Raw genomic sequence first — 24,377 nt, 5'->3', positions numbered from 1 at the left:
AGGGCATGTGATGTCCACAGCACAGCAAGGGCCTTGCAAAGGCTTCATGGTGGTTGATCAGAATCTGCCAAGGCCCTGCAGAACTGGGGTGGCAAAGTGAGCTCAGTGTGAAATGGGGCTGGCCAGGTGGGAAGAAAACTGTTTTCTTACATGTAAGAGTTATAGTTTGGGCAGTGGAAGGAGTTTCCTGGAGCTGAGCACCAGTCAAATCAGTGCAGGTACATAGCATTTTTTTGTCTGACCATCTCTCTTTTCACCTCGTGCTGAAGATGTAGTGGAAAAGAGATTTTGCGTTACATCTTTCAGATGCAGATCAGTTACACAACTTTTTTGTTTGTTTCTTTTGCCCTCTGCTCTCCTGTCTCCCACATTCTCCAAACTGCCAACTACATCTACTGCTTGTATTCATCTGAAGTGGGAGGATTTCAAAGCACAGAAGCTTTGCCAAAGTTTTTTTGTGGCTTTTATTCGAGCTCACTTCTTCTATTTCTGTGGTTTACTTGGGGCTACATAGTCATCTACATGGAGATGATGATCAGAGTGGAAAATACGGGCGTTTCGTAATTGGCCTAGCAATTACTTCTCGTGCTGTAGAAAAACCAGAAACATAAAAGTCCTGCTTATGCTCAAAATATCTGGATGTCAGAACGCTTTTGCAGAAGCCCCTTATTATATCCTTTTTGTAGTGAACTGATAACAAGTGGGTTTATTCCCTTGCACAACACTTCTCAAAAAAAGCACTTTGTTAATTTTTTTTCCATTATTCATTTTTTGTACCTCTTTAGTGGAATAGTTTTCTCTTTCTACAGTTACTACTACTTCATATACAGTCTGAATGGCTAACTGTATTTAAAGGTATTTGTAAAGTACCTCTGGCAGAAGAGCTGAGGCATCTTTGTTCTTGCATCTCTGCTAGTTGAAGTCAAAAGAGAGACCATGCTTGCATTTCTGACTGGCTCTATTGGGTCACTGTTTAAGGGGCAAGATGGGAAATGGGGCTGTTGAAGAACTCTGGAATTCCAGAGTCTTCCCAAAGCTGCTGTTAACGGCACAGGATATTTTTATCCCTCCCTTCTCTGCCTTACTCTTTTCCTTTCTCTTTGCATTGCAGGACTGCTTCACTTCCTTCATCATCATGCAGCACATGTCACAACCCGGCACGGTGGGGAACTGCTAGTCCAAGGCTGACTCCCTGTTTTTGACTGAGTCCTTGGGCTTGAAGACTCATTGACGTTGCTGAGATTGACACTTGAACCTTCAAGAGAAGAGCCTTTCTGATGGTCCTGCTCCACTCCACCTGACCCTATGAAAGGAGGGTTCACCATAGCTCCGTCCTTTGTGCTCCAGTTCCACAAGATGGGCTCGTTCAGAAGGCCGCGGCCTCGCTTCATGAGCTCCCCTGTCCTCAGTGATCTGCCTCGGTTCCAGGCAGCCCGGCAGGCCATGCAGCTCAGCTCCAACTCTGCCTGGAACAGGTGAGCAGGACCCACCTGGGATAAGCTCTTGCCCTGCAGCGGCTCCTCAGTGAGGGTCACGTGCATCTTACACTTGTGCTTCACACCATTTATGACTAAGCTCATCTGTTTATAAGCATGCATGAATGTTTGGCATGCCCAAGCTTTGCTGGCATTGAAAGCATCTGTGGAGTTGAAAAACTTAGACCTAGTAGTGTTTAGTTGGTTTTGGCCAACGTTGTTTAGCTGTACTGTCTTGAAGTAAAGCAGAGCTGCTTTTTGTTAACAGTTGCATCTTTTAAGTACCATTTAGGAAAACACATTCCTAGTACTGTAATAAATGCTGGTTTATTAATTCACAAAGGCATTTATTTGAATATTATGAAGCTTTTATCACAGTCGAGTTCCTCTGACAACTACTAAGCTTGTGGCTTCTACCAGCATTTCCTATTGACAGCTAAATCCTGTCTGCTGTGCATGTCATGCAGCAGTGGCAACTGGAAAAACAATGTGAAAGGTGAAGAGTGAGATGTCCTATGTCTTGATCTGATCTAATGGTCTGCAGCTACCAGAAGTGGGTGTTCCCACCTTCCCTTCTGCCACCTGGCACCAGCTTTGTGCTCTGCAGACTGTTCTTGCTTGCTGACCTAGCTGAGTTTACCAATGTCACACAAAGGCAGCCTGGCAAAACCATTGCAGTTTTGTGCCATGATGGTGACCTGAGGTCTGTGAAGCATGCAGGTGCCATAACTGGCCCACAGAAGGGAATGTCTGTTAAGGGAATTATATGTCCCCTTGTTAGCCACGGCTTTAGACCTGCTAAACCTTCTTGTCTGCTGTCACTTTATGATCTCCTCTGTGCTGGTGAGAGAATTAGAAGATACTCCAACAGCATCTTACAAGCATTAACAGGGCTTAGACTCTGATCTGAGGTGATGCTGGCTGCATAACATCTTCCAGCACAGCCAGGGTCTTGCCAGATGCTGCAGAGTGGGTGGTTCCTGCTAGGATCACTGGATAATGCAGTGTGATGTGTTTGGCAGATATTACCAAAAATCTATGTCTCCTCATAGCAACTAGCCTCCAGCACACAGCAAAGATGCCCCAAACAGTTGTGTTCAAGATACATCTGGCACGAGCAGTGTCTCTGTGACAACTTCCCCTTGCTTACCCTAGGCAGAACTTGAGGTTGGTTCTGCTCTGTCTCCCAGGAGAGACACAGGTAATTCAGAGTAACGATTTCAAGGTGAGAAAAATTAAGTATTTAAGGGCGATTAACTTCACCTGGTTATAACCTCTCTGCTTTTGGTGTCTAGTTCATGTTGTGCTCTGTGGTAAATCACACTGTTATTCATGGGTGTTGTCCTGTCTGATTTCTTTTTTTGGCAGTGTTCAAACAGCAGTGATAAATGTGTTCAAAGGGGGAGGCTTGCAGAACAATGAGCTTTACACCCTCAATGAACATATCAGGTAGGTCGCTGAAATGCATGAAAATGGATTTTTGCTGCTGCTTGTTCGGTGTTTGCTGGGATCTGTTCCCTTCAGAGCTACAGTTAGAAGATACTGGTGGGGGGAGAAGGGATGAAAGCAAACTTAAGCACAGCTTTGGGGTTTCTGGCTAACTTAGTTCTTTCTTGCTATTGAGTGACACGAATGGCATGGGGTATTTGGATAATTTTTCTCCAACATGTGTGGATGTACAGCTTTGATAAGGACAGGTTGTGTATTGACTTGGATTGTAAGGCTTTTGTTCCTTCCTAGGAACTATGCCTCTTTTGGATATGCCTTACACATAATAATATTGGCATCTCTTTTCTAAAACCAAACTTCTCAGAACTGTGGAGTGTTTAAAGCAAACCACAGCATTTCATTTAAAAGCTTAATCTTCACATGATAATTGCAGAGCAAAACCTGAAAATATGAACCATAAAGATAAAAAAACTAAAAGCCTAGCTAACACTTTTTGTCACTGATGCCAGTGATGGTTAAGAGTCTCATTTTCTTTTAAAAGTAGGTTTCATGATTATCTGTGGTTTCATTCTGATTAGTTGGAAAGTTTGATTAGCAACAGATAGGACTGTAGAGTAGATAAAGAACTATTTATTCTTGCCTTGATTCCAAGTGCTGCTGAGAGGAGTATTGTCAGGGCTCATGGACGTAGGTTCTTTCTTTTTACCACTGCATCCATATTAAATTGTCAAGAGTGCTGTCATACGTGTCTCCACTTCTTCTTTTATATGCCCTCCCCTCATCGCTATTGCATTTTTTCGAGCTCCAAAATTCAGATGGCAATTTGAGCTAAGTATTTACTAAACAGCAGTCTAAACTACCCCTTTGCCTACTTTCAAAATAGATGCAGCTATCAGGGCAGGAGACTCTGTCCAATTTGGTTCAGTCCCAAACCAGAAAAGTTTAATATAATTCCTTTTGAGAGTTGAGCAAGGGCAGCATCTTGTGCTTTAATGATATTTTAGTGTGTTCAGGTCAGAAGTCTTCAAGTTAGGTTTTAGTACTTGGAGCAGTCTTAATTCTCCATGGGATGAGTATTTGTGGACATGAAAATAAAAACAGATGTCATAAGGCTTGGGAAATACCTAAAGCCCCAGCTTGTTAGCAGACTTGGGGAGTGGCTTTGGGCTTTGTGACTCGCCTGCCTGGCTGTTGCCCGTGGCTGCATCCTGCTTTTCCTCTGCAGTGCAAGCAGGTGCTCCTTCCCACCTTCCCAGGAAGGCAGTACACTGGGCAGAACTGCTGTGGGATCTGGGCTTGGCCCCAGTGGCTGGACCATGCTCTCTTCATGCTGGTTGCTGAAGAGAATGCAGACTGTCGAGAACCAGGTGAAGCACAGGAAATTCTTTAAGAACTGTGTATGCTTTGAGAGCAGTGCTGATGGTGGGAAGGGAAATGTCCTCTTCCACAGACATGCACTGCCAGGCTGTACTTGGAAACACTCACCTTGAATTACATGATTAATGTTCCTGCAGGTGCCCTGAGCATTGGTTGCATCTCCAAATGTCACTCTTTAAATAGACTATTTCACATCCAAGCAGCTCATTAATGCCCATCTAAGGAGCAAAGGACAGGCCTCTGCATGTGTGTCTGTGTGAACACCTGCAGCCTCACACCTGTGGTTCTTGATGAAGTTCCCAGCACAGGGTGAGCTCTGTGCACAGGGTGAATCTCTGGCTCGACACTGGAAAAAAGCCAGACCTCTGAGACAGACAACTCTTGTGTGCCGTGAGGTCGAGCTGGTACCTTTTCCTTGCTCGTGTTCTCCCCTTGGCTTCTGGGCTGTAGCTTGCAAATGCAGTGAGAGACTCTCAGGTTCTGCACAATGCTTTGTCCTTTGGCACAGGGAAACAGGGGACAGTTTTAAGGGAGGATGGTAATGGCAGGACCAGGAGATGAGCAGGTGGTAACATTTTGCTCTGGATTGCTGCCACCAAGTTTTTATCTTGCTGTGATTTGATACCATCTCACTGCCTTTTTTTTTTTTTTTAACTGCTCTGAAAGTCAGTTGTGCCAGTGAGAGGAAATTTAAGAAATGCCTTTAGGAGATGGAATTTCTGAAAGCGGGAGGTGACCTGCCCATGTTTAGGAGGAGACCTCTCCCTTGTTTTATTTTTAAGGTGCAAGCCTCTAGTTGCTGGTCTTAACCTGCATGAAGCCAAATCCTTCTGGGCTTGTCAGTCAGCTGCTGGAGAGCCTGCTGGATTTGGATGAAGCCAATGGAAAAGCTTCTGGCAAATGGGCCTCCAAAGACTTACCTGATTTATTGATCTCATAGAAACAGATGTGTGCTTTGATTTGGGTGGGTGAATATAAGCACTCTGAGAGAGAAAGAGTAAAGGCATGTTGGCATGCAAATAATGTAGAAGCACTGCAAAATGGCTACGCAGGACGGTTGCTGTCAAATTTGACTTAGAGCACAGATTAGGTAAAGCAGTGTAGTTTGTTGGTAAAAACCCAGCCTAAGAACTGGATGGTCCCTGATTCATATGCTGTTTTCGAGCACTCTTGACTATAATTCACATTGGTAAAAAGCAAAACTCTTAGAACAGAAAAAAAAAATTCCAATGGTTGGCACTGGAAAGTGTTGGGCAACCTTTAAATTTTAGACAGAATTTACTGCTACAGAATTTCTCAGTCACTGAAAGCTTAAAGTGCAAATGCACTGAGCTTCTTAAGTTGTTTTTTTAATGCTGCTTCTGATGTAAAACAATCCAGATTTTTATATAATTTTTAAAAAATACAAATATATATTAGAATTCAAAACTTTCATCACAGCCTGATTTAAAAGCCAACAATTTTCATCAGAAATATTTCTTTAGAGTGGGTTTTAAAACACCTCTTGTTGAATTTCTTCCTTGGAAAATACGCCTTCTCTTTTATTTTTTGAAGTGTCGTAGTTAAAATGTGGCTGCAGCTTCTGCTTCATTTTTCCTCTCCTTGTCCTCATCTTATGCTTCCAAGAGAAAAGGAAGTACAACATTAGGGAGATATGCTATCTTCAATGACATAAAAGGCATCTTTGTTTAAACAAAAAAGCAGAAAAATTTATGGATTTCAATCTAAGTAACTTTAAATTGTCTCCCCAGCTTTCTGTTCATTCAGGGGAGTAATTTTTTTTTTTTTTTTTGCTTGTTCTAGGTGTATGGTTTATAATTAGAAGACTTTTGAGAAACTGTTTAATTCCTCTATAATTTGAGAATAGCCTTTGTAAAATACATACGTAACTGTAAGAGAAATCTAACAGTGGCCAACATGACCCATTCCCATACATTCCTGTATCTTTGGTATGACTGGTAGTAAAGTGCAGATATTCCTGTAAGAAATGACCAGCAGTGGCTGCTACTTCATGGCTCCATTCCTTCTGTCTACAGACGGCTGCTGAAGAGTGAACTTGGATCCTTCATCACAGATTACTTTCAGGTATTGCATGACTTGCTTGCTTTGTTTTGAGGTTTGCTTTCTTCAGCTTTTTAGCCTAAAACAAAATTAGGATCCCTTTTTACATGTGTGTAGCCTCCCAAGTTTCGTTTTTGTTTTGCTAAGGAGGATGATGGAGGTACTGGATTTTTTAAATGTGGGCCATATAGCCTTGGGAGTAATTATTTTTATTGATGTATGTGCAGAATTAAGGATAATCTTCCTTTGTGCTTAAGAAAGGCTGCTAGTAGCCTGCCAAAATCAAGAAGGAATTTACTTGAAGTTTTTAAAGAAGATGGGATACCTTTTCTTTAGCATAAAGAGTTCAAAAGTAGGTTCTCTGCAACGGGGCCAATGAAGGGAAAGAGAGGAGATAATGGCTGCCTGGAGGCAGGAGGGGGCAAAGAGAAGGAAGTTTCTATCAGCAGGAAATCAACCTGGGTGCAGCCTTTTAGTCCCACAAATACAAATGCAGCTTCTGTAAAAGGAAAATGTGAAGGATGAGGGAAGTGTTGAACAACAGATGTGACTAAGTGTTGCTGCCTTTTACTGATACTGTCCAGGTAGACGAGGTTCACATGTAACCACATGAAAGCATGCTGGATGATTTTTAGAAGGCACTGATGGCTTTCAGTGTTTTAATTTGTTCGGTATAGTCTTGGTTAAAAAAAAATAAAATAAATGAGGGCCTGCTGGAAACAAGAGGGTTTTCTTCCCTTTGAGTAAGAGAGAGAGAAAATTTCTGTACTTTCTGGAGCGGCTGATGCTGTCGTGTGTGTGCTGACAGCTTAAAGGAGGAAAAAGAAGACTAGTATTGCTTCCTATCAGATTATGTGATTTATTAGATTACATGACTTTAAAAAATCCCCCTGCTGTGACATCAAGTGAGAAGAAAACTCCTGCCCCAGGGGTAGTTGTTTCACTTCCTCAGACCCTCTCTGCACAAGTTGTTTACTGCAGAGGCAGCTGCTGGCGGCGCATGGCAGGATGTTTCCTAGACCCTGAGTGGGGCGGCAGCCACCAGCACTCACGTTTAATTTCTGGGGTATTTTTGCTCAGTGTCAAAAGGACTAACTTGGCATCTGTCAGACTTAGCCTGAGGTAAAACTCTTGGTGCAGGCAAGTTGTGAGACAAACTGTGAGATAAAGGCTACTGTCAGAAGCGAGATTTTTCCCTCTGTAAGCTAAGATGCAGACATTTCTGATTCTAGACTAACAGCATATGGCCATGATAAAAGTTACCCCTCCCTCCTGAATGCCTTTCCTCAAAAATCCTAGGGCCATGGAGTGGGGAAAGACTGTTCTTGTGCTAAAGAAGGGCTGACAATGTTATTTCATTTGTCTGTGGGTTCTGTTTCACTGCTGATGCCAGCTGATTTATGGCAGTACTGCTTGCCACCAAGATGAGCAGAGTTGAATCAAGCTGCTGATTTGGCTGAAAAATAACCTTGAGAGAAAAAAAATAGAGTTTCCAACTACTTCCTTTGACGTGTTGTGGTCATCACCTCTGACATGGGGGAGGTGCTGGGAGGGGGTCACCAGGATGCAGAGTGGAGTGGAAGTGCATCTGTTGGCAGTGACTTCCTCCAACATCTGCTAAAGCCCACTGAAAGCTGTCCCAAGAACCGTTTTCTGTCCTCTTGCATTGAAATGGACCCTGAAGAATCTGCTCTCTGTGTAGCCAGGCAGTTTTAAATATCCCAGCAGCAATTGGAGCAACTCACTGGATCATGTAATATTTAGATGTGGTAAACTGACTTGAATGTTTTCCATTTCTTATGCCATGGCACTTATAACTGGAGCCACTAAGAGAAACTTTAAAATCACATTTGTTTTAAGAGTTCAGGATTTTACATTATGTAAATTTTATACGCTCACACATGCACATTTTTTTATAACCATTGAATATTTAAGACTAAAATGGAACAGAGCTTTTATAATGAGACAAAGCTACTTTTGTGATCAACTTAACTTGATTACTCACAAGTCCTTTTCATCAGCACTCATGCACATTAACAATTTTTAGCTCCTGAAATTGCTAAAGGAATGTTTAGGAAATGGCTGGAGTTTATGCGGTCTTTTTCTGCTACCAAGCCGTCATCATACCAGAGTTAATGAGCCTGTTTTGTCTTTGAAAGAGAAATATAATTCCTGTAAGGGCTGCAGTGCAAACTTGGATATTTCGTTCTGAAGGGGAGCTGTGTTTATAAATCTGCTGCTTTAGCAATCCTACTGTATATACAGCCCATCTCCTTGGATGGAAGCCTGAGTGTAAATGCCAGATAGCTGGGACTTGTAGCATTTGCTGCAGATCTGCCTTAAAGCAGTGTTTCATGCTCCAGGTTTTTCAGTACTGACTTTGCCCACGAGCTGATTCTTGAGTTTCCTGCTGCTGAAAAGGGGCACTTTGTACCTACCTCTCTGCTCAATAACCCTGCAGGGCACCATTTGCCCTCACTGCTGGGTTAGTTTGCTGGTGGTCAGCTGAACTGCAGTAGGTGGAAATCCTATGACCATGGAAGGTAAGAGGCTGGGATTCGGAGGAACACAGTATACTGGCAATTGGGACTTCTCTGGTGCAGCTGTGTGATTTTTCAGATAAGCTCCCTTCTTTTTCCTGCTGTCTGACCCTCATGTTTGTGGAGAAAAATTTTTAAATATGAAACTAGCAAGTGTTGATAAATTGATGCATTATCTGCCTGATTCTGCAAACAGCCTGAAAGAACACCTGTGGAAGGGACGAACTGTGTCTTTTCACTCTGTGTGGGCTTGTTAATCTTGAAACTCATGGGGGGCAAAATGGAAATGCATTTATGTATATTAACTCCAAACTGTCTCCTCCCAGTGCAGAGAGACCTGATCCCTTGCCAGGCACTGTAACCTCTCCCAGAACTGATAGGCTGCAAATGCAGAAAGTCAAATGCCCGGAGCTGCTGCCTGATGTCCACTCCCCGCACTGGCAGAGCTGGTAGGTGAGGAATGGCAAGTGGACGTGTTTCCTCATCTAATCCAATGAGATCTCTCATGTCTTAAAACCAGAAGCAAAGCTGTTACATAATTTCCAGCCTGCTGCAGTGGAGAGCCACTGGAGGTGGCAAGTCCTGACTCAGAATTAGACCCAGCTTGGTGTTCATACGCGAAGCTGCAGAAGCTGCAGCGTGCGAGAGCTCACATTGCTGGGGTGTCAGGCAAAGTCCAAGCAGCAAGATGATAATGGATAGCTGAAAAGTAAGCAGTGTCAGCAATGAGGCAAGCCTGCATCCAACCCAAACTTGATTTTATCTTCTCTCTTTAGAGCAGTCAGAAGTGGTACTGGTGAACTTTCCTGTGGTCAGAGTCCCTCTCGCTGTAGGTTCCCCGGCTGTGCGAGGTGGCTGCAGTGATAGGGGGAAACCTGCACTCCTCCTTCTCCTGTGGCACCATAAAGCTTTTGTTTAGGTCCCCAGTGCATGTTTTTCTGGAACTCCAGCCTGGAGAGATGACTCCAGCATCTCTCGTGATGTTTGCTCACTCCTTTGAAAGGCCGCTTTGTGAAGCCTAGCTAACAGCTGAAAAGGCCATGTGGCTGCTGAGTCAAAGGGAAAAATATGGGGTGTGTGATGCATCCTTCCTCGATGCGAGGTTTCTGTGCCTACCTGTTTCACAGCAAGGCAAGGAAATAGTTGTGTAGGCTATTGGAGTGGTGGTTACTGCTGGATACAGGCAGCAGCACTAGCTCTTCTCTGGCCAAGTGCTGCCTTGTGCCTGCTGCCAGGGGCTGCAGCAGCTGCACAAGGAACAAAATTCACACTTGTGTGATTTGCAGAGCTCAGCTGTGTGTCTGCAATACCCTTTTGGGTCAAGCTGGTCTTTATTATTGTATTTGTCTCCTCATTGGCTGGGAACCTCTGTTCGTGCAGGTCTGCTAATTATTTCTGCTTCATGTGGCACTTTCTAGAGCGGCTTTCATGGAGCGGCTCCAGAGGCTCCATAGCAACTGCCCAGCTTCGTTATCATGGACAGGGTCACCTGGCAGCTCAGCACTGCTATTGAGCAGAGCACCTAGTCATAGGTGGCAGCAGGGACACCTCCTTTCAGGCTCTGCTCACATGGACTCTGTAGATGTGTTTGAGTCCTTCCAAATGCAGCCTGGCTGCTCCTGCTCACAGCGTGGCGTGGTCGCTGTGCCATGGCCTGGCTGAGCAGGATCCCACCTGGAGCAGTGACTCACAGTACAGGCTCAGGGGCCCTGCCTGCGGGATTTTCCCAGAGCTGCTGCCTGGCGGGTTGTGGTCTAGATCACAGCAGTGCTGCCTACTTGGTCTGCCTGGTCTGCTCTCCTTCTTACTCTCCTTGCTCACTTTCATCTCTTTAAGCGGGCTTTCTCTTTTATCTGTCATGAACAAAACCAGCTTTAGGAAGAGTCATTTTAGGATGTGATTTCATATTTATCTTGCAGTTTCTCCTCTACGTAGGATTGAAGTGATCTGTCTGCTTCTGTCAGTATTTCCCCTCTTGTTAGAGAAAAAAGAAAGGATGGGGGTGGGGGGTGCTCTAGGTATGAGATGGTGCAGCTCACACAAATTTGTGTTTTGTAAAATACTGCCAAGAATTAGGTAGGTGTTTGTGTGCAGCTGGCAATAACTTTGTAGAAAATACTTGTCAACTAAGTTTGGGTGATGCTTTTATTCTCAAATCAACATCAGATTATCCACAAAGCAGTGGCTATGTGCCTGTAGAGCCTGTAAAAGTGTGGTTTAGCACTAGAACACAAAGCCTGAGTTGGATACAAAAGAGGGCTGCATTTAAGAAATGCTGTAGAGTACTGAAGAAAAACTGATTTTTTCACCCATCAAAATGAGGTCAATTATTTTGAGTATGTTCTGGATCGGTTTACTTCTGTTTCAAGCTTATGGTGTTTGATGAACTAATATTCATTTGTTAATTTGAAGGTGGCTTTTAAAAGGCATACTGGCCATGTTTGCCTTGGAGACATGCACAGAAAGCAGAATTTGTCCATAATTAATTGGGTGTTTGTGTAAACCTTTTTCCCTCAAAGATAATGGCTTGTTTGTTATTAGCAGGAGAGTTCATTTGTACCTTGCCATACTGCAGACATGGCTTTTAGACAAGATGGGAAGTTGCCTGTGATGGCTTGGGCCTCCTTGATGTTTTCAACTGCTGCCAAAGCTACTTAGCTGTTTTTTGCCACCCTTCTGCTTGAGTGTAGCACCCACAGCAGAGCAAGCTGTGCTGGTGGCATGGCTGTCACGCCAAAATCCTTCCTGTTGGTTCTGTCCGGAGGCTGTCACCACACCCATCATGCTGCTGACAGAGTGCTGCTGACAGGCAGCATCTAATCTGCCTCAGGTAGAGTCAGATGGGTACCATGATACGCAGGGTGTAATGGGAGCCTGCACGGGAAGGGCCTCCCTCCATGGCCCTCATTGGGAATGCTCAGCTCCTGCAAAGTGGAGGGAGGGAGAAGGTGCTGGGCGCTGCAGGCACTGCTGGTTTGAGAGAGGAGCCCCAGCTGGTGTGCCTGGGACAGCTTTCACCTTCTGGGAAGGTGGTGGGACTGGAATTGCTCCACTGGGCACGAATGGAGAAACTTGCCTCGATTTCTCCAGCAGGGAGAGGAAAGAGGAAAATATCTGTGCCAGAAAAAAGGAAGGAATTATCAGGAAAGTGTCTGTTTCATAAGGTGGTGTCTGACTGCCTTCAAAAATTTTTTTTTTATTCCCAGTGATTTGAGCATGACTAAAGAGTAGCAAACACATACACCTTGTGGGAGGATCTTTGCTGAGGAACAAAGGGAAAGTGATTACTTTAGCTTTGATTCCTGTCTTTAAAAACTTAGGGCATTTGAAAATTTACTTAAGAGCTTTTTCTTAGCTGCCCTTTTTAGTGGTGTATGTGAGACAGCTGTTTTGGTTTTCTGCACTGAGAAAAGGGGTCAACCTGTGAGATTTCACAAGGTCACTTCCATCTGCTGCAAAACATCTCTCTCCAGATTTCTCAATTGCACGTACGTGTGTTAACATGGGGTGTTCAGTCAGGACTGCACAGCAGAGTAGCAAAGAGTATGGGCAGGTTTGCACTCCCCCACAGTGAGCATATAGCATCCCTGATGTCCCAAAACACCTGGGGAGCCAGGAAAACCTCATCTGGGGAGGGAAGGGAATCACTGCCCTCCCCCCAAGCTCCCAGTTTGGCTGTAACTGCAAAGAGATGGAAGGTGGCAGCTGAACTTTTTCAAATAAATGTACCCTTCAAGCTTACTTGGTATGAGTCTTTATCTGGTCTTGCTTCAAATAGAAGATTTATTTTTCCTCTTAGCTCTGTGCCTCTGGGTTGCCTCTGGCAAGCAGGGATGCAGCAGCAAAATGAGACTTGTAATCTCGACAAGGTCTCATATAGACCTCCGCTGCGGCCGCATTGAGCAGCTTGTATTGATCTGTCAGCAGACCCTGTAGGGTTTGTTAATGACAATTTGCCTGTCTGGCTTGCTCTGAGGGATTAATGTTTGGATTGAATCAATTTCCAAGCTTGTGACTTCTTGCAGAAAAGATGGAGAAGTAACATTTCCAGATATTTTTAGGATGGGGAGAAGGGAAATGAAGTATGGCTGATTTTAGTTTAATTTTTTTTAAGCCTCTTCCACAGGAAAAGGGAAAATCTGAGAGGATAAGTGAAAAGTCTGCAGTAACTATATGGACCTAATCTCTTTTTTAAGGGAACCTTTAAAGTGACATTATGCAAGCTCTTTAGCACATGGAATTACTATAATGGATTCATAGGAGCATTGTAAATGAGTTACTACAGAGTGATTAGTAATGTATCTATTTTCTAATAGGTACAACTGTGCTGCCCATTAGCATGTACAAATGTGCACTTTGGTTGCTGGTAATAGCTGCAAAATAAAAAAAAAAAATCCCAGGAAGTAGAAAATATTAATAATACTTTTAGGCAAAGTATCTGGAAAATTGTATCCAGAGTGCTCAGGAAGCATATGTAAAATGAAATCTAATGTTCTAGTGCAGATAGAGAAGGAATTCATATTTCTTGAGAGAAACACAAAAAAAATAAGCATCACAACCTCTTATGTGTATATACCTTTTTATTATAAAGTAGTTTAAAATAAGACAGTAATAAAGATCAACTATAAGTTTCCCCTGCAGTCTATGAGAGGTAATTGCCTTTAGCTACAGGTTGAAAAATAAAGAAATTAAGTACTTCATTAATAAACTGAAAGCATTTGGAAAGATTAAAGTGCACTATCACTCCAACATTATCTATTGTTCAGGCAGAAAAAAATTTATAGTGTAAGTGGGTTTCACTTTTTTTTCCCCATATGGTTTTCTTCATTACACATTTCTTTCCCCCTCCTTTTTCACACTGCTAGTTTTTTCCTGGGAAGTTTTATTTTGTTGTTGTCCAATGCATGATATATGTACTAATTTATTTCTGTTGAACAAATCTAAAATTTGTTCCGACATCCCAACAAGTTCACATTTCCCTCCAAAGCCCTTATTTCTGCTAGAGAATCTTCATAAAACAGTCACCTTCCACTTGGTGCTAGCATTTGGAAATGTTGCATTTTTTTTTATTGTGGGAACCTATTTATCTAGCTTGCTAATTCCTGTTGTCATTGCCCAGATGAAAAATATCTCCCAGCCTGAGAATGTCACAGAGCAATGTTTCCTCCTTTTTATTCCCTACAGCTGTACCCCATCTTTGCGTAGCTTCTTGTTGAAGGGAGGATGCAGAGGTGTGCTGCTCTCCTGGCCTGGGGTTCCACAGTTGCCTGTCTGTGTGCCAGGGCTGAGCCAGGCTGCAGTGTGGTTACAGGAGGCAGGTTTATGATCCAGAGCAGGAGCACCAGGGCAGGATGCACTATGGCAGCTCATCCGGGGGCCGTAGTGCTGTCCAGGCAGCGGGGTAACAGCAGTGTCCACTGGGAGTGAAAAGAGATGTGCCTTGCTCCTGGGCTGATGGAAGGGTCAAAAGTGCAACTTTGACCTAGTTCCCCATTAAAAACAAAAACTGTGATGAACAGTGAGGGAATTATCTCTGACTGCTGTGGGCTGCCCTGATACTGAGTCCTTTCAGAGAGACAGTGGCCTTACTCTCTATCAGTATGATCTCTGTACCTTTTAGGACCCAGTAATAATGTGTTATGTGATAATTGCCTTTCTCTGTGTCTTGGGGTGACTCTCAAAAGTTTTCAGAATAAGTGATTCACCTAGTGCTGTTGGGAGAACAAAAAGATAGGTGTTGTTTTTGCACCATGGTTTGGGGAGGTGGGAACAAAAGCTGATCAGGTATTTGGATGTCCTGAACTGCAAACAGACATATTGATACCTTGATCTCTCATCCATGAGAATCAAGTTTATGTAGAAAGACCAGGTCCTGCCAGTTCTTCTGCAGCTTGACACTGCATACTGAGATGATCCAGCAGCTCAATGCAAAAAGAATGGCCTCATGGAAAAACAGTAGGTAGGAATAGAGAAGTAGATGTTAAGGAATTGAACTTGGCTTACTGTGCAGTTAGGCCAGCAATGAGCAAGGGCAAAAAGAAGAAAGAGTGGGACATTTTCATAGCATTTGACTCTTTGATCACCTCCATCATGGAGTTGAGATATAGCTTATGTGGCTGCACTGTTATAGTAAGAGCCATTTTATTTTCTTGACTCCCTCCCTGTGACTCTTCCCATTTCTGGGAGATGTTTCAACTGCTGTGTCTGTCGCATTTTCATGTCTAGCTGAGCAAGATGAGGTTAAGGAATGTCTACCACTCACACGGAGACCAGTGCTGGAAGAAGGTGCTACAACATGACTAAACTTAAGATAAATGCATGCAAAGTGGGTAGCATCTGACAAAAATGTACTCTTACACATTCATTATAAATAAATAAAAGGCAAATGCATGTCTCTCTTTTCTCTTGGCAGAACCAGCTCCTTGCGAAAGGCTTGCTGTTTATGGAGGAGAAGGTCAAGCTGTGTGAAGGTAAGTATAGCAGGAAACCTGCTTTGGAAGGGAGCTGTGCTTTGCTGTTTGGTCAGATGAGATGATTTGCATGTCTGGAAAGCATACAGCCCTTTCTGGTGCTGTCCTAGGGTGTCACACAACCGCTCAGGAGCCCTTGTGAGGCTGAAGAGAGGGTGGGCTGTTTGAATAGCCACAGAGCCATGATGCTCCCAGCAGCCATAACTGCATCACAAAAGCAGGAACGTGGGTCTTGTGTGGCAGCTGGACCTGGACTCAAAGCAGTTCTGGTCTGGACATGGATCCCGTTGCAAAACTGCTTGGAACTGCCTTCTGGCTTTTATTTCTCAATGTGGTTGGCAGCTTGATGTAAGCACAATTTTAGTTTCTCTGTCATGCTTTTGAGAGCTGAACTATCAAGCTTTGTGTAAACTTAAAGAAAAAACCAGTCCTTTGGGTGAGAATGAAATCCTTCTGGAAAGAAGTTTATCACAGATGGAGTTTTGTTCAAACTACTGCTGCAGAGCCTGTGGACCAAGGCAAGTGTGGTGTGGCCACTCAGTGTCGGACATGTGGGGAGTTGGTCACATTTAGTAACGGCTCAAGCAAAGCCAGCACGTCTTTATTCAAAACCAAGCTGCGGTTTGGTTTGACCCAGTTTTGTAGCCTGCAGGGAAGATCTCTTGCTAATCACCAGTGTGTTGTATGTGGGTCATTAAATACCAATAGATGCTTATAATCTCACGTCGTTGCTGGTCCTGGATTCCTCTGCACCATTCTGTACCAAGTGACTTCACCCAGCTGGCAGGCTGTAGGATTTGGGCCCCAGAGGAGATAGGGGTTGCCAGCCTCCTGCTCGATGTGTGCTTCTTCAGCATTGGCCCTGTGAGAGAGGAAAAAGGGCAGACTCCTGCCTTTTCCAAAATGTGGGTACCTGCCCTACCACAGCCAGCTCTTCAGAATGAATGCTGCACAGCTTACCTGAGGCTTTGGTTTCTGTATTCATAGAAAACTCTTCCGGTATCTGCTTTGGCATTAGGAAAATTGAGTTTGAGTCTGTAATAAGCTGAGAGCTGCCCAGGAGTATTTTGCAGATGCTCAGGTAGTTTGGGTCAGATGAAGTTTCCCAGGCAGGTAGTAAAACACCTTCTCTGCCTCATTTTTCTGTCCCTAGTTTGAAGTGACACTGGAGCCACTTTGCCTGTGCAGGCTGGCATCGCTGCAGGAGATTACTCACGGGCACCTTTCTTTTATAATGTGTGGGTTTGTTGCAGGTCTTGTGGTCACAGCAATGAGGATTTCTTGTACACACTTCTTGGTGAGCTCTGTCTTCCTGGAAAACTTACACTGCCCCAGCACTCAGACAGAGTGTCTGTAGGGCTGCAGGGCATGGCAATGTTTTATGTGTGTCTATTTTTCAATCGCAGCCTGTTACTTTAACATGATTTTTCTTTATACGGTCTGTCAGAATCTCTTTCAGTGCCAGCAGGATTTACAATTTCTTGAAGAAACAAACCATTCTTGCTTCCCCTTCAGAAGGAGAAGTGATCTCTGACGTTTCATTCTGTCTCCACACAGCAAAGCATTGCAGTCCTGGGTAGGAGGCAGAGGAGGGAAAAATTTAAACATTCAATGAATCTGTTTCCTGTTGTCTTTTTCGCTTACTCTTGGCTGTTGCTGATAAAGGGTAGCTGTTGTGGGGGTGTTGGGTAATTTCTTGTCTGCCTGCAGTTCCAGTTTTGAAGCCAGAGTCATACCTGACACAGTGAAGCATCTCTTTGAACCTTTCTGTGGTTGTTAGTGGGCTGGCTCTCTGCTCTAAGGGCAATGTCTGCAGGATGTAGTCCTGCTGGCTCTCTGCTCTCTGGCTGTATCCTAAGCAACACAGCCCATGGGCAAGCACAGTGAAAGTGTGTGTGGAAGTCTGCAGATGAGAAAAGCACTTCAGTACAGAGTGATAAGTCTCCTTTGAGTTGCAATTTTACATGTATTCCAGTTCCTCATGTAGGGCCTTTAGTGACCTTGAGCCTTCAAACCTGTCTTGAGTGGCCATCTTCCATTACTGCTGCTTGAGTCTTCACTGCTTGTGAGCTCCAGCTGAGGCTTGTGGGAGGTATCCCGGAAACTTCTTTTGTCAGAAACTTGTGGTTTTAAACCTGAGTCTGTATTTGCCCCTGAGATTTCCAGGGATGTATCTAAAACTTGAAATAAACATTGCAAACCTGTAGCTAAAAAACAGAGGTTTTGGGCCCAAATGCTGAGGAGTACACAGCTCTGTAAGTCAAACCTATGAGCATAAAATTTGATCACAGTTGTATTTCCGTTATGGTAATCCCAAGATGCATAACGTAGTCTACCTTCATTTTAAGTACCCAGTTACATGTGGGGATATTTTTTCAAACTGGAGTCATATAAGGGGTAGTCCCAAGTGGATTTCGTTTGGGAACCTTCACAAGGGCCACATTTGTCATTAGTGCCTTTGTCAGGATTCCTGATAGGTACCTGACTGCTGCTTGGTACTGAGTGGATGCTGGAGGGGGCTCAGCTCTTATAAATGCTCTCCCTGGCTCAGTTGCAGGATGATGTTGGATGATCAGCAGATGTTGGCTGTGACCTGCTGGTCTTCAGATTCAGCTTTTCATGTGTGGCCTCTCCCCTGCTAGTCAAGCATGTTAACTGTGAGCTGTGCAATTGCACAATCCTGTGCTGTGGAGTTAAAGCCTCTGGTTGAAGAGGGGCTTCACTCTTTTGTTGGAATTGGTCTCGTGTTTTGCACAGAACTGTCTTCTTTGCACTAAGTGACAGAGCAATTTATGGTCACAGCTTTGTGTCTCTGTCACTAAAGGGGAAGCTTAGCTGGATAACGTCCAGTTTTGGGCAGAAACTGGAAAAGTGAAGTCTCTTATTTGGGGAATTAGAGAGTACTTGGAAAATCCAACTTGCTTTTAATGTCCCTGTTGCTAAAGCTCTTGCTCCCAATCTGTTTTCGTAGGTGAGGATCGCATTGATGTCCTGTCTGAAATCTGGGATCACTATTTTACAGAGACTCTTCCTACTCTCCAGGCAATATTCTACCCAGTCCAGGTAATCTTAATTACAGTTCAGTCAGGTGAAGCAATGTAACTGCAATGCCTGCTAATGGCAAGTGGAAGCTTCTTTGCCAGCAGCACTGTTTGGCCAGTGGTTAAATACATGTCAAAGCCTTTAAACTAAATCTGGGAGGAAGTAGAGTTTATCCAAGTATTAACTGTAAGAAGGACTGCTAAAATCTACTGGACAAGCACAGTGTTTTGGACTGAATTTATTCCTAATGGTCTACTCTCTGAGCTTAGCTAAGCTTGCACACTGAAACTGTTGGACTATGCCTTGTCTAGACTGAAGCTCTGGGCTATTGGTATTTACAGTTCTTTCTTTTTTAAGTAGCTGGGACTGTTGGTGCAGATGACAACTTGTCTTAGAGGTATAAATCTGAAGACTAGAGCAGGAGAAAATGTGTCTAACTCACCCTAATGACGTTTGAAGGGCTTATATCCCATTTGTGCCTTTGGGAAATCCTCAGTTGGGTTTTTTTAAGCTTTAATAAGGGGCATATAAGTCTATGGGATAGAGGATGAATGAAGACTTTATGTAAGAACATTTTTACACTGGGTATTTTGAAAGCTGAGTATCCCATCAGAAGTGTTGAGCTGTATCATTTTTTAATGTAGTTTTAGTCAGGGTTTCCATATGAGCAGTCTAATTACCTCCCTAGCCTATTTTGAGCTTTTTTGCCATCAGAGGAAAAGAAAAATACACCTCATGTGGAGAATGATGTTCTTGGAAATGCTAGCCTTCTCCCCTTGACTTTTGCCTCTTCTGGAAGACATTATTTCCAGAGCTGTTTAAAATTATCTTTCTCTTGTATTGTTTGAAAGGCAGCAGGTAAAGCTCAAAGCTTGCCCTTTTCCTCTAATCCTATTAAAGCTGACATTTCCTAAAAGAGAAAGGACTTCTGCAAAGACAGACACTAACCTTTCTACTGTGTTTATTTTTGTTCTTTCCTTGCTGCAGATGCTTGAAGGTAGGTCTCTGACAGGTAAAACTGTGCAACTCTAATACCCTCCCTTTCTCTCCTTTTGCAAGTAACTCTCAGTGAGGGAGTGACCTATTTAAGCAGGGCTTTGTCTGCACTGCAGATACCTGTGTACTGTGGAAATAGTTGAGCTGACTGTGTGTCATACCCACTGATGCTAATAATTCTGCCACTTGGCAGAAAAATCGACTCCCCTGCTATTAAATGTCTCTGATGAGAAGTGGGACAGAAGTTACAGCACTGTGGGTACAGCTTTTGGAAGTAACTTGGTTATAGTGGTGAAAGTGTGACTATGGGATGTTGAGATTCTTTGAAAGCATAACTTTTTTGCTGTATTTGTCTTGTCATGGTATCTGAGTCACTCAAAATACATCATCAAAGCTGTAAAGTATGGGAAGTATTGCCACTTTCTGGATGAGGAACTGAAACATAAACAGACAAGATATTTAAAGCTTTGTAGGCACCTAAGTACTACGCAAATGTATGGATTAAACTGCCTAAATACATCCAAGAATTTGACTCAGAGTAAACTGCTCTAGGCTCCCACAGAAAGAGTTGCTGGTGCAGCAAGAAATAGAAATTGCTCTTATGCCAGGCCACTGTCCTAATAACAAGATTAGGCTTTTCCTAGAAATAGGGAACTGTATGTAACCATTTATGCAGTTTGTCACAACATGTGAGGAGAGCTCATGCAGTGAGTGTTTTCCATCAAGCTGCCATTCTTTGTACGCTGCTCTGGTATATAGGAAAGTCAGTTTGTTCTTGATTCCCCATCTTTTCCTGCAAATATGAGCAGGATTATTTAGTTGTGCTCTTCTGCGATCCCAGCAGCTGCCCATTCAGAATGAAACTGATTCAGCCACATGTGTGAGCGTATGTTACCAAAGGAGTAACTCACACTTAACCTCCTATCTCGGCTAAGTTTAACCCCAAGGCTCATAGCTGTTGCAGAAATATGACCTTTAAGCAGCCAAGTTGGTTAAATTGCTATACAGAGGGAAGCTGTGTAAACAGGTCACTGGCTTTCGTATAGTTGCAGCTGTTGCTGTGACTATTGGTGTGGAAAAAAGAATAGCAAATCTTGTTTTGCTTGGCACAGAAACATGTTTGCATTTTGAAACGGGGTATGAAGTTAATGGGACTGAACTGCGTGATATAAATAAAAAGTTTGCAGCTGCTGAAATACAGTTCCAAGATAGGTACCAGTCTTTCCTACACCTTTTTTTCTTACACAGTGATAGTTTAAAACAGCAAACTGCTTTTATTATGGCCAAGCAGCCCTTCAGAGTATTGGTTTTAATTCATATTTACATATTGGTAATGCTGTTAATTATGACATGCAACCTGTTATGAATTGATGATTAACTGCTGTTAATTCCTTTGAGCTAAATATTTGCTATGTTGAGTGTATTATGGAGATCATAAAATGATTCCCAAGCAGACCATGGGGCAGAGATTAACATACTGAGAAGAACAAGGCAAACTTTTCAGGCTGGAAAGTGCTGAGCAGGGCTGGGAAGAAAATTTCTGCTATTGAGTTGCAGTGGGGCAAGAGAAAGTCGTGCAGACATTAAACACAGCAGGAGGGAAAGGTGGTAACACCAGCATGCCAAATGGAGTTAGACTGTGTTTAAATATGCTGAGAAATATCATCTGTTAAGCCTGCTCACTTGTGTTGTTGATGTAAAATAGTATCTGGGAGGACATGGAATGCCTTGCAGAGGATATTAAAGCTGGTGCTTTTTAAAGTGATGTTTGGTTCAATCAGTCTTGCTAGCTTTGCTCCAGCCTGAATCCTAAAATCTGTAATGGACTAACTTGTAGATTTTTGTCATATCAACAAAGTCTAAAGTGCAGATGTTGAGCAAAAAGAGGGTACAATATAGAACAGAGGTAGGTTTAGTTAAGAAATATTCCGTAATAACTTCGTTCCCTACCAAACCTGCTTTGGTTTCTCAGCTCCAAGTGCCAGAAACACAAGCTACTTTTGTGAACAAACTGGATGGCAAGTGGGTTTTATGAATACATACACAGTCATTTGGTGAACTACAGGCCCATTTCTGGCTTCACTCCAAACCGAGTGGTGCCACAGATGAGGCGATGCCATTTCAGAATTTGTGTGAGACTAAGAGGGAGGAAATTGAAGAGTATCATGAATCCTCAAAATGAATGACCAGGGGGTGTTTTGCCACCTCAGCAATGGGCAGAATAGACCCTCCTGTCTGTGTGCCCATGTGTTGGTGTGTTGCTCACACATCCCTTTATGTACACTTGGATTTTGCCTTCTTTGTTTCTTTAGGGTCAGGAGTTAACTATCCGTCAGATTGCTCTCCTTGGCTTCAGAGACTTGGTCTTGCTAAAAGTAAAGTTGGAAGAAATCCTTCCCCTGGTCCAGACAAAGCTTCCAGCTTCCATTGTCCAGATGCTGTTAATTCTGCAGGTGGGGAGCCTCTGCTCTTCTTCCTCTGACTCCAGTTGGGTATCTTGACCTCAATGAACTCCTACAAACACTGGAGGGAAAGTGGGGAGGGTAGAGGATGTGATGTGTGCTTATTTGGCAGTGGTCAGTGTTAAAATGGGAGCTGAATGTGGATGCTCTGAGCTTTCCTGGGAACAGGTAAAAGATGTTGCCTTGAAAGAGCTGAGTTTTTGTATTTTTTTGGTACTTCTTCTCCCCATCTAGGAACAGTCTCAGGACTCTTTTTTTTCCCACAAATTTTCATCTTCTAACTTGTCTGAATGCCTCTTTGTGCCCTAGTTTTCCTGATTTCTCAGCTTTGCAAGGACAGGGCAAGCCTCTATCACAGCAGATAATGGAATTTGAATGAACTGTGGCTTCTGGCTGCTTGACACCAACTCCTTGGCTGGCTGGGATGCTGAGTAGTGCCCATTAGAGGAGGAATACCTTTTGGGAGCAGGCAAAATGAGAGGCCATCTTTCAAAGGCCTCTCCCAAGAGATCCAGAGCATCTGTGGTAACTACCCTCTTTATCCAGATCTCAACAGAATACTTTCCAAGCATGCCAAATACAGCTGGTTTTGGGGTTTTTTTAGTATTGCCCAGCCTGACAGTCCTGAAAAATGCCATATTACATGTTCGGGTTGATAGAATCATAGAATGGTTTGGGTTGGAAGGGATCCTAAAGATCATCTAGTTCCAACCTCCCTGCCATGGGCAGGGACACCTTCCACTAGACCAGGTTTCTCAAGAGTCCCATCCAGCCTTCCTCTGAACCACATGTAGGACCTTTCATTTGACCTTATTGATTATCATGAGGTTTGCACAGGCCCAGCTCTCGAGCCTGCCTGAGTCCCTCTGGGTGGCATCCTTTCCCTCCACACAGCCTGGTGGCTTTTATTCCTTCTCCAATATAATGAGTGTCTGAGAATGAAACTTTCTGAAGCACAACCAGAATTGCAAAGTGGCTAAGCTGGAAGTTCTGTATGAGTTCTGATGTTCCAGTGACCCAGATTGGAGCAGCAGGTGATACTCAATTTCCCTGAAATATTTTTTTAATACGAGAATCTTGCGAGCAAAGAGGATCTCAAAGTAATACATTTGAGGAAAAAAGCTTGTTGAGGCTTTGCAGGAAGTTAAGTCTGAACGGTTTCTAAATTACTGTTAAATTGGTTGGTGTTATCTGCCATCTTCACAGCTGTAAGCTGAACCACAGAGGGTGCTTTGCCTGCAGTCCTGCCTAGGAAAAGAGCAGTGCTTTGCCCAAGGAGTGTTAAGGCTTTTCTACAAAGAGATGTGTTCTGCTAGAACTGCCCCAGTATAAATTACACTGCTGTAGTACACTGTGCACATCCTCAGCTGGGCACACCTTGTACCTTCCCATCACTTGCTTAGAAAAAAGAACTGTCTGCTCAATGTCCATAGGGTGTGACTGTGACTTGAACAAGGAGCTTGACCTGAAAGGCACCCAAACCTCCATCAGCTCCAAAAGCTTTACTGATACAGTTGGGATATTCCAGTGTAGAGAGAATTGACAGACCCCAGGCTTTACTCAAGAACCTTTTAAGGGTAATGTTGACTTCTTGTGTTTGATTTTCAGAGTGTCCATGAGCCTACTGGCCCCACTGAGGGCTACCTACAGCTGGAAGAACTGGTCAAGCAGGTGGTATCACCATTCTTAGGTTTGTGTGAGGATCACAGCTCCTCTGGTAGCACCTGCTTGCTTGGTAAGACATGCACATTGTACTGAAGCTATTATTGGGGTACACAGGTTGGGTAATGGGAAGCATTTGTGCTAGAAAAGGAAACAGTGCATGACTCTGTGAGAGACAGAAAACAAAGGCTAAAACACCCCTGAGAAGGTCCTGATTAATGTTTCTGAATGTCTGTTTTTGTGACAGGCTTTTTCTTTTCCATGACCTAGTGAACTATGAGTGCCCCATCACTGCACACACACACCACCCCCCCCAGAATCTCCCCTCTCTCTGGAGATGGACTGGATTTTAAAACCCCTGGGTCCGTGCCTGGTGTGCTGCTTTCACCACAGTGAGACACTGTACCTGGTCCTTTGCTGCCTGTTCTCTGTCCCTGCTTGCTAGCCTGCTTGCAGCTGCTGCACAAACCAGCCTTTGCAAAAAAATTAATATGCACAACTGTTGCATATTAATTCTGAGGGATGACAGGGATTTTGCGTGAAGTCTTCCTTCCATCTGAGGATTCTATTAAAAAACCCTCAAAATTCTGTGTTTAAAGTATGGATAAACATGTCTAGGTGAGAGAACGGGCACCTCACTCTAGGAAGAGCATGCTTACTCTGGGAAACTTCCTTATGCATGACCCAGGAGCTCTGCTTACACATGTGGCCAGATAGAAGAGATTGGCTAGCTAATGGGCATAGGGTTACTGATTTGGTAGTCAAGGAGATTTAAATAGAACAAGTGAAGAAAGCTCTAGTCTCCCTCTGTTTTTATAAGCTTTACCCTTTGCTTTGATGCAA

At 43.6% G+C, this 24,377-nt stretch overlaps 1 protein-coding gene across 5 annotated transcripts in view; it reads left to right on the top strand.

Annotated features, from left to right (window-relative positions):
* PRR5L (proline rich 5 like) overlaps positions 1–24,377 on the top strand; it is a 41,895-nt gene that overhangs the window by 11,822 nt on the left and 5,696 nt on the right. For 4 of the 5 annotated variants that reach the window (XM_048308129.1, XM_048308130.1, XM_048308132.1 and 1 more), the window contains exons 2-8: positions 1,112–1,475; positions 2,844–2,924; positions 6,338–6,386; positions 15,315–15,372; positions 18,344–18,435; positions 21,723–21,863; positions 23,481–23,607. In XM_048308129.1, the coding sequence (XP_048164086.1) occupies positions 1,306–1,475; positions 2,844–2,924; positions 6,338–6,386; positions 15,315–15,372; positions 18,344–18,435; positions 21,723–21,863; positions 23,481–23,607 (718 nt within the window). In that variant the 5' untranslated portion in view covers positions 1,112–1,305. Of the gene's footprint in view, positions 1–1,111; positions 1,476–2,843; positions 2,925–6,337; positions 6,387–15,314; positions 15,373–18,343; positions 18,436–19,401; positions 19,412–21,722; positions 21,864–23,480; positions 23,608–24,377 lie in introns of all 5 variants that reach the window. The other variant, XM_048308133.1, reaches the window with a different exon arrangement.

Source organism: Corvus hawaiiensis, chromosome 6 (assembly GCF_020740725.1).
Source record: "Corvus hawaiiensis isolate bCorHaw1 chromosome 6, bCorHaw1.pri.cur, whole genome shotgun sequence".
Lineage (NCBI taxonomy): Eukaryota > Metazoa > Chordata > Aves > Passeriformes > Corvidae > Corvus > Corvus hawaiiensis.
The sequence above is the reverse complement of the archived record's forward strand: the minus strand, read 5'-3'. Positions and strand labels throughout refer to the sequence as shown.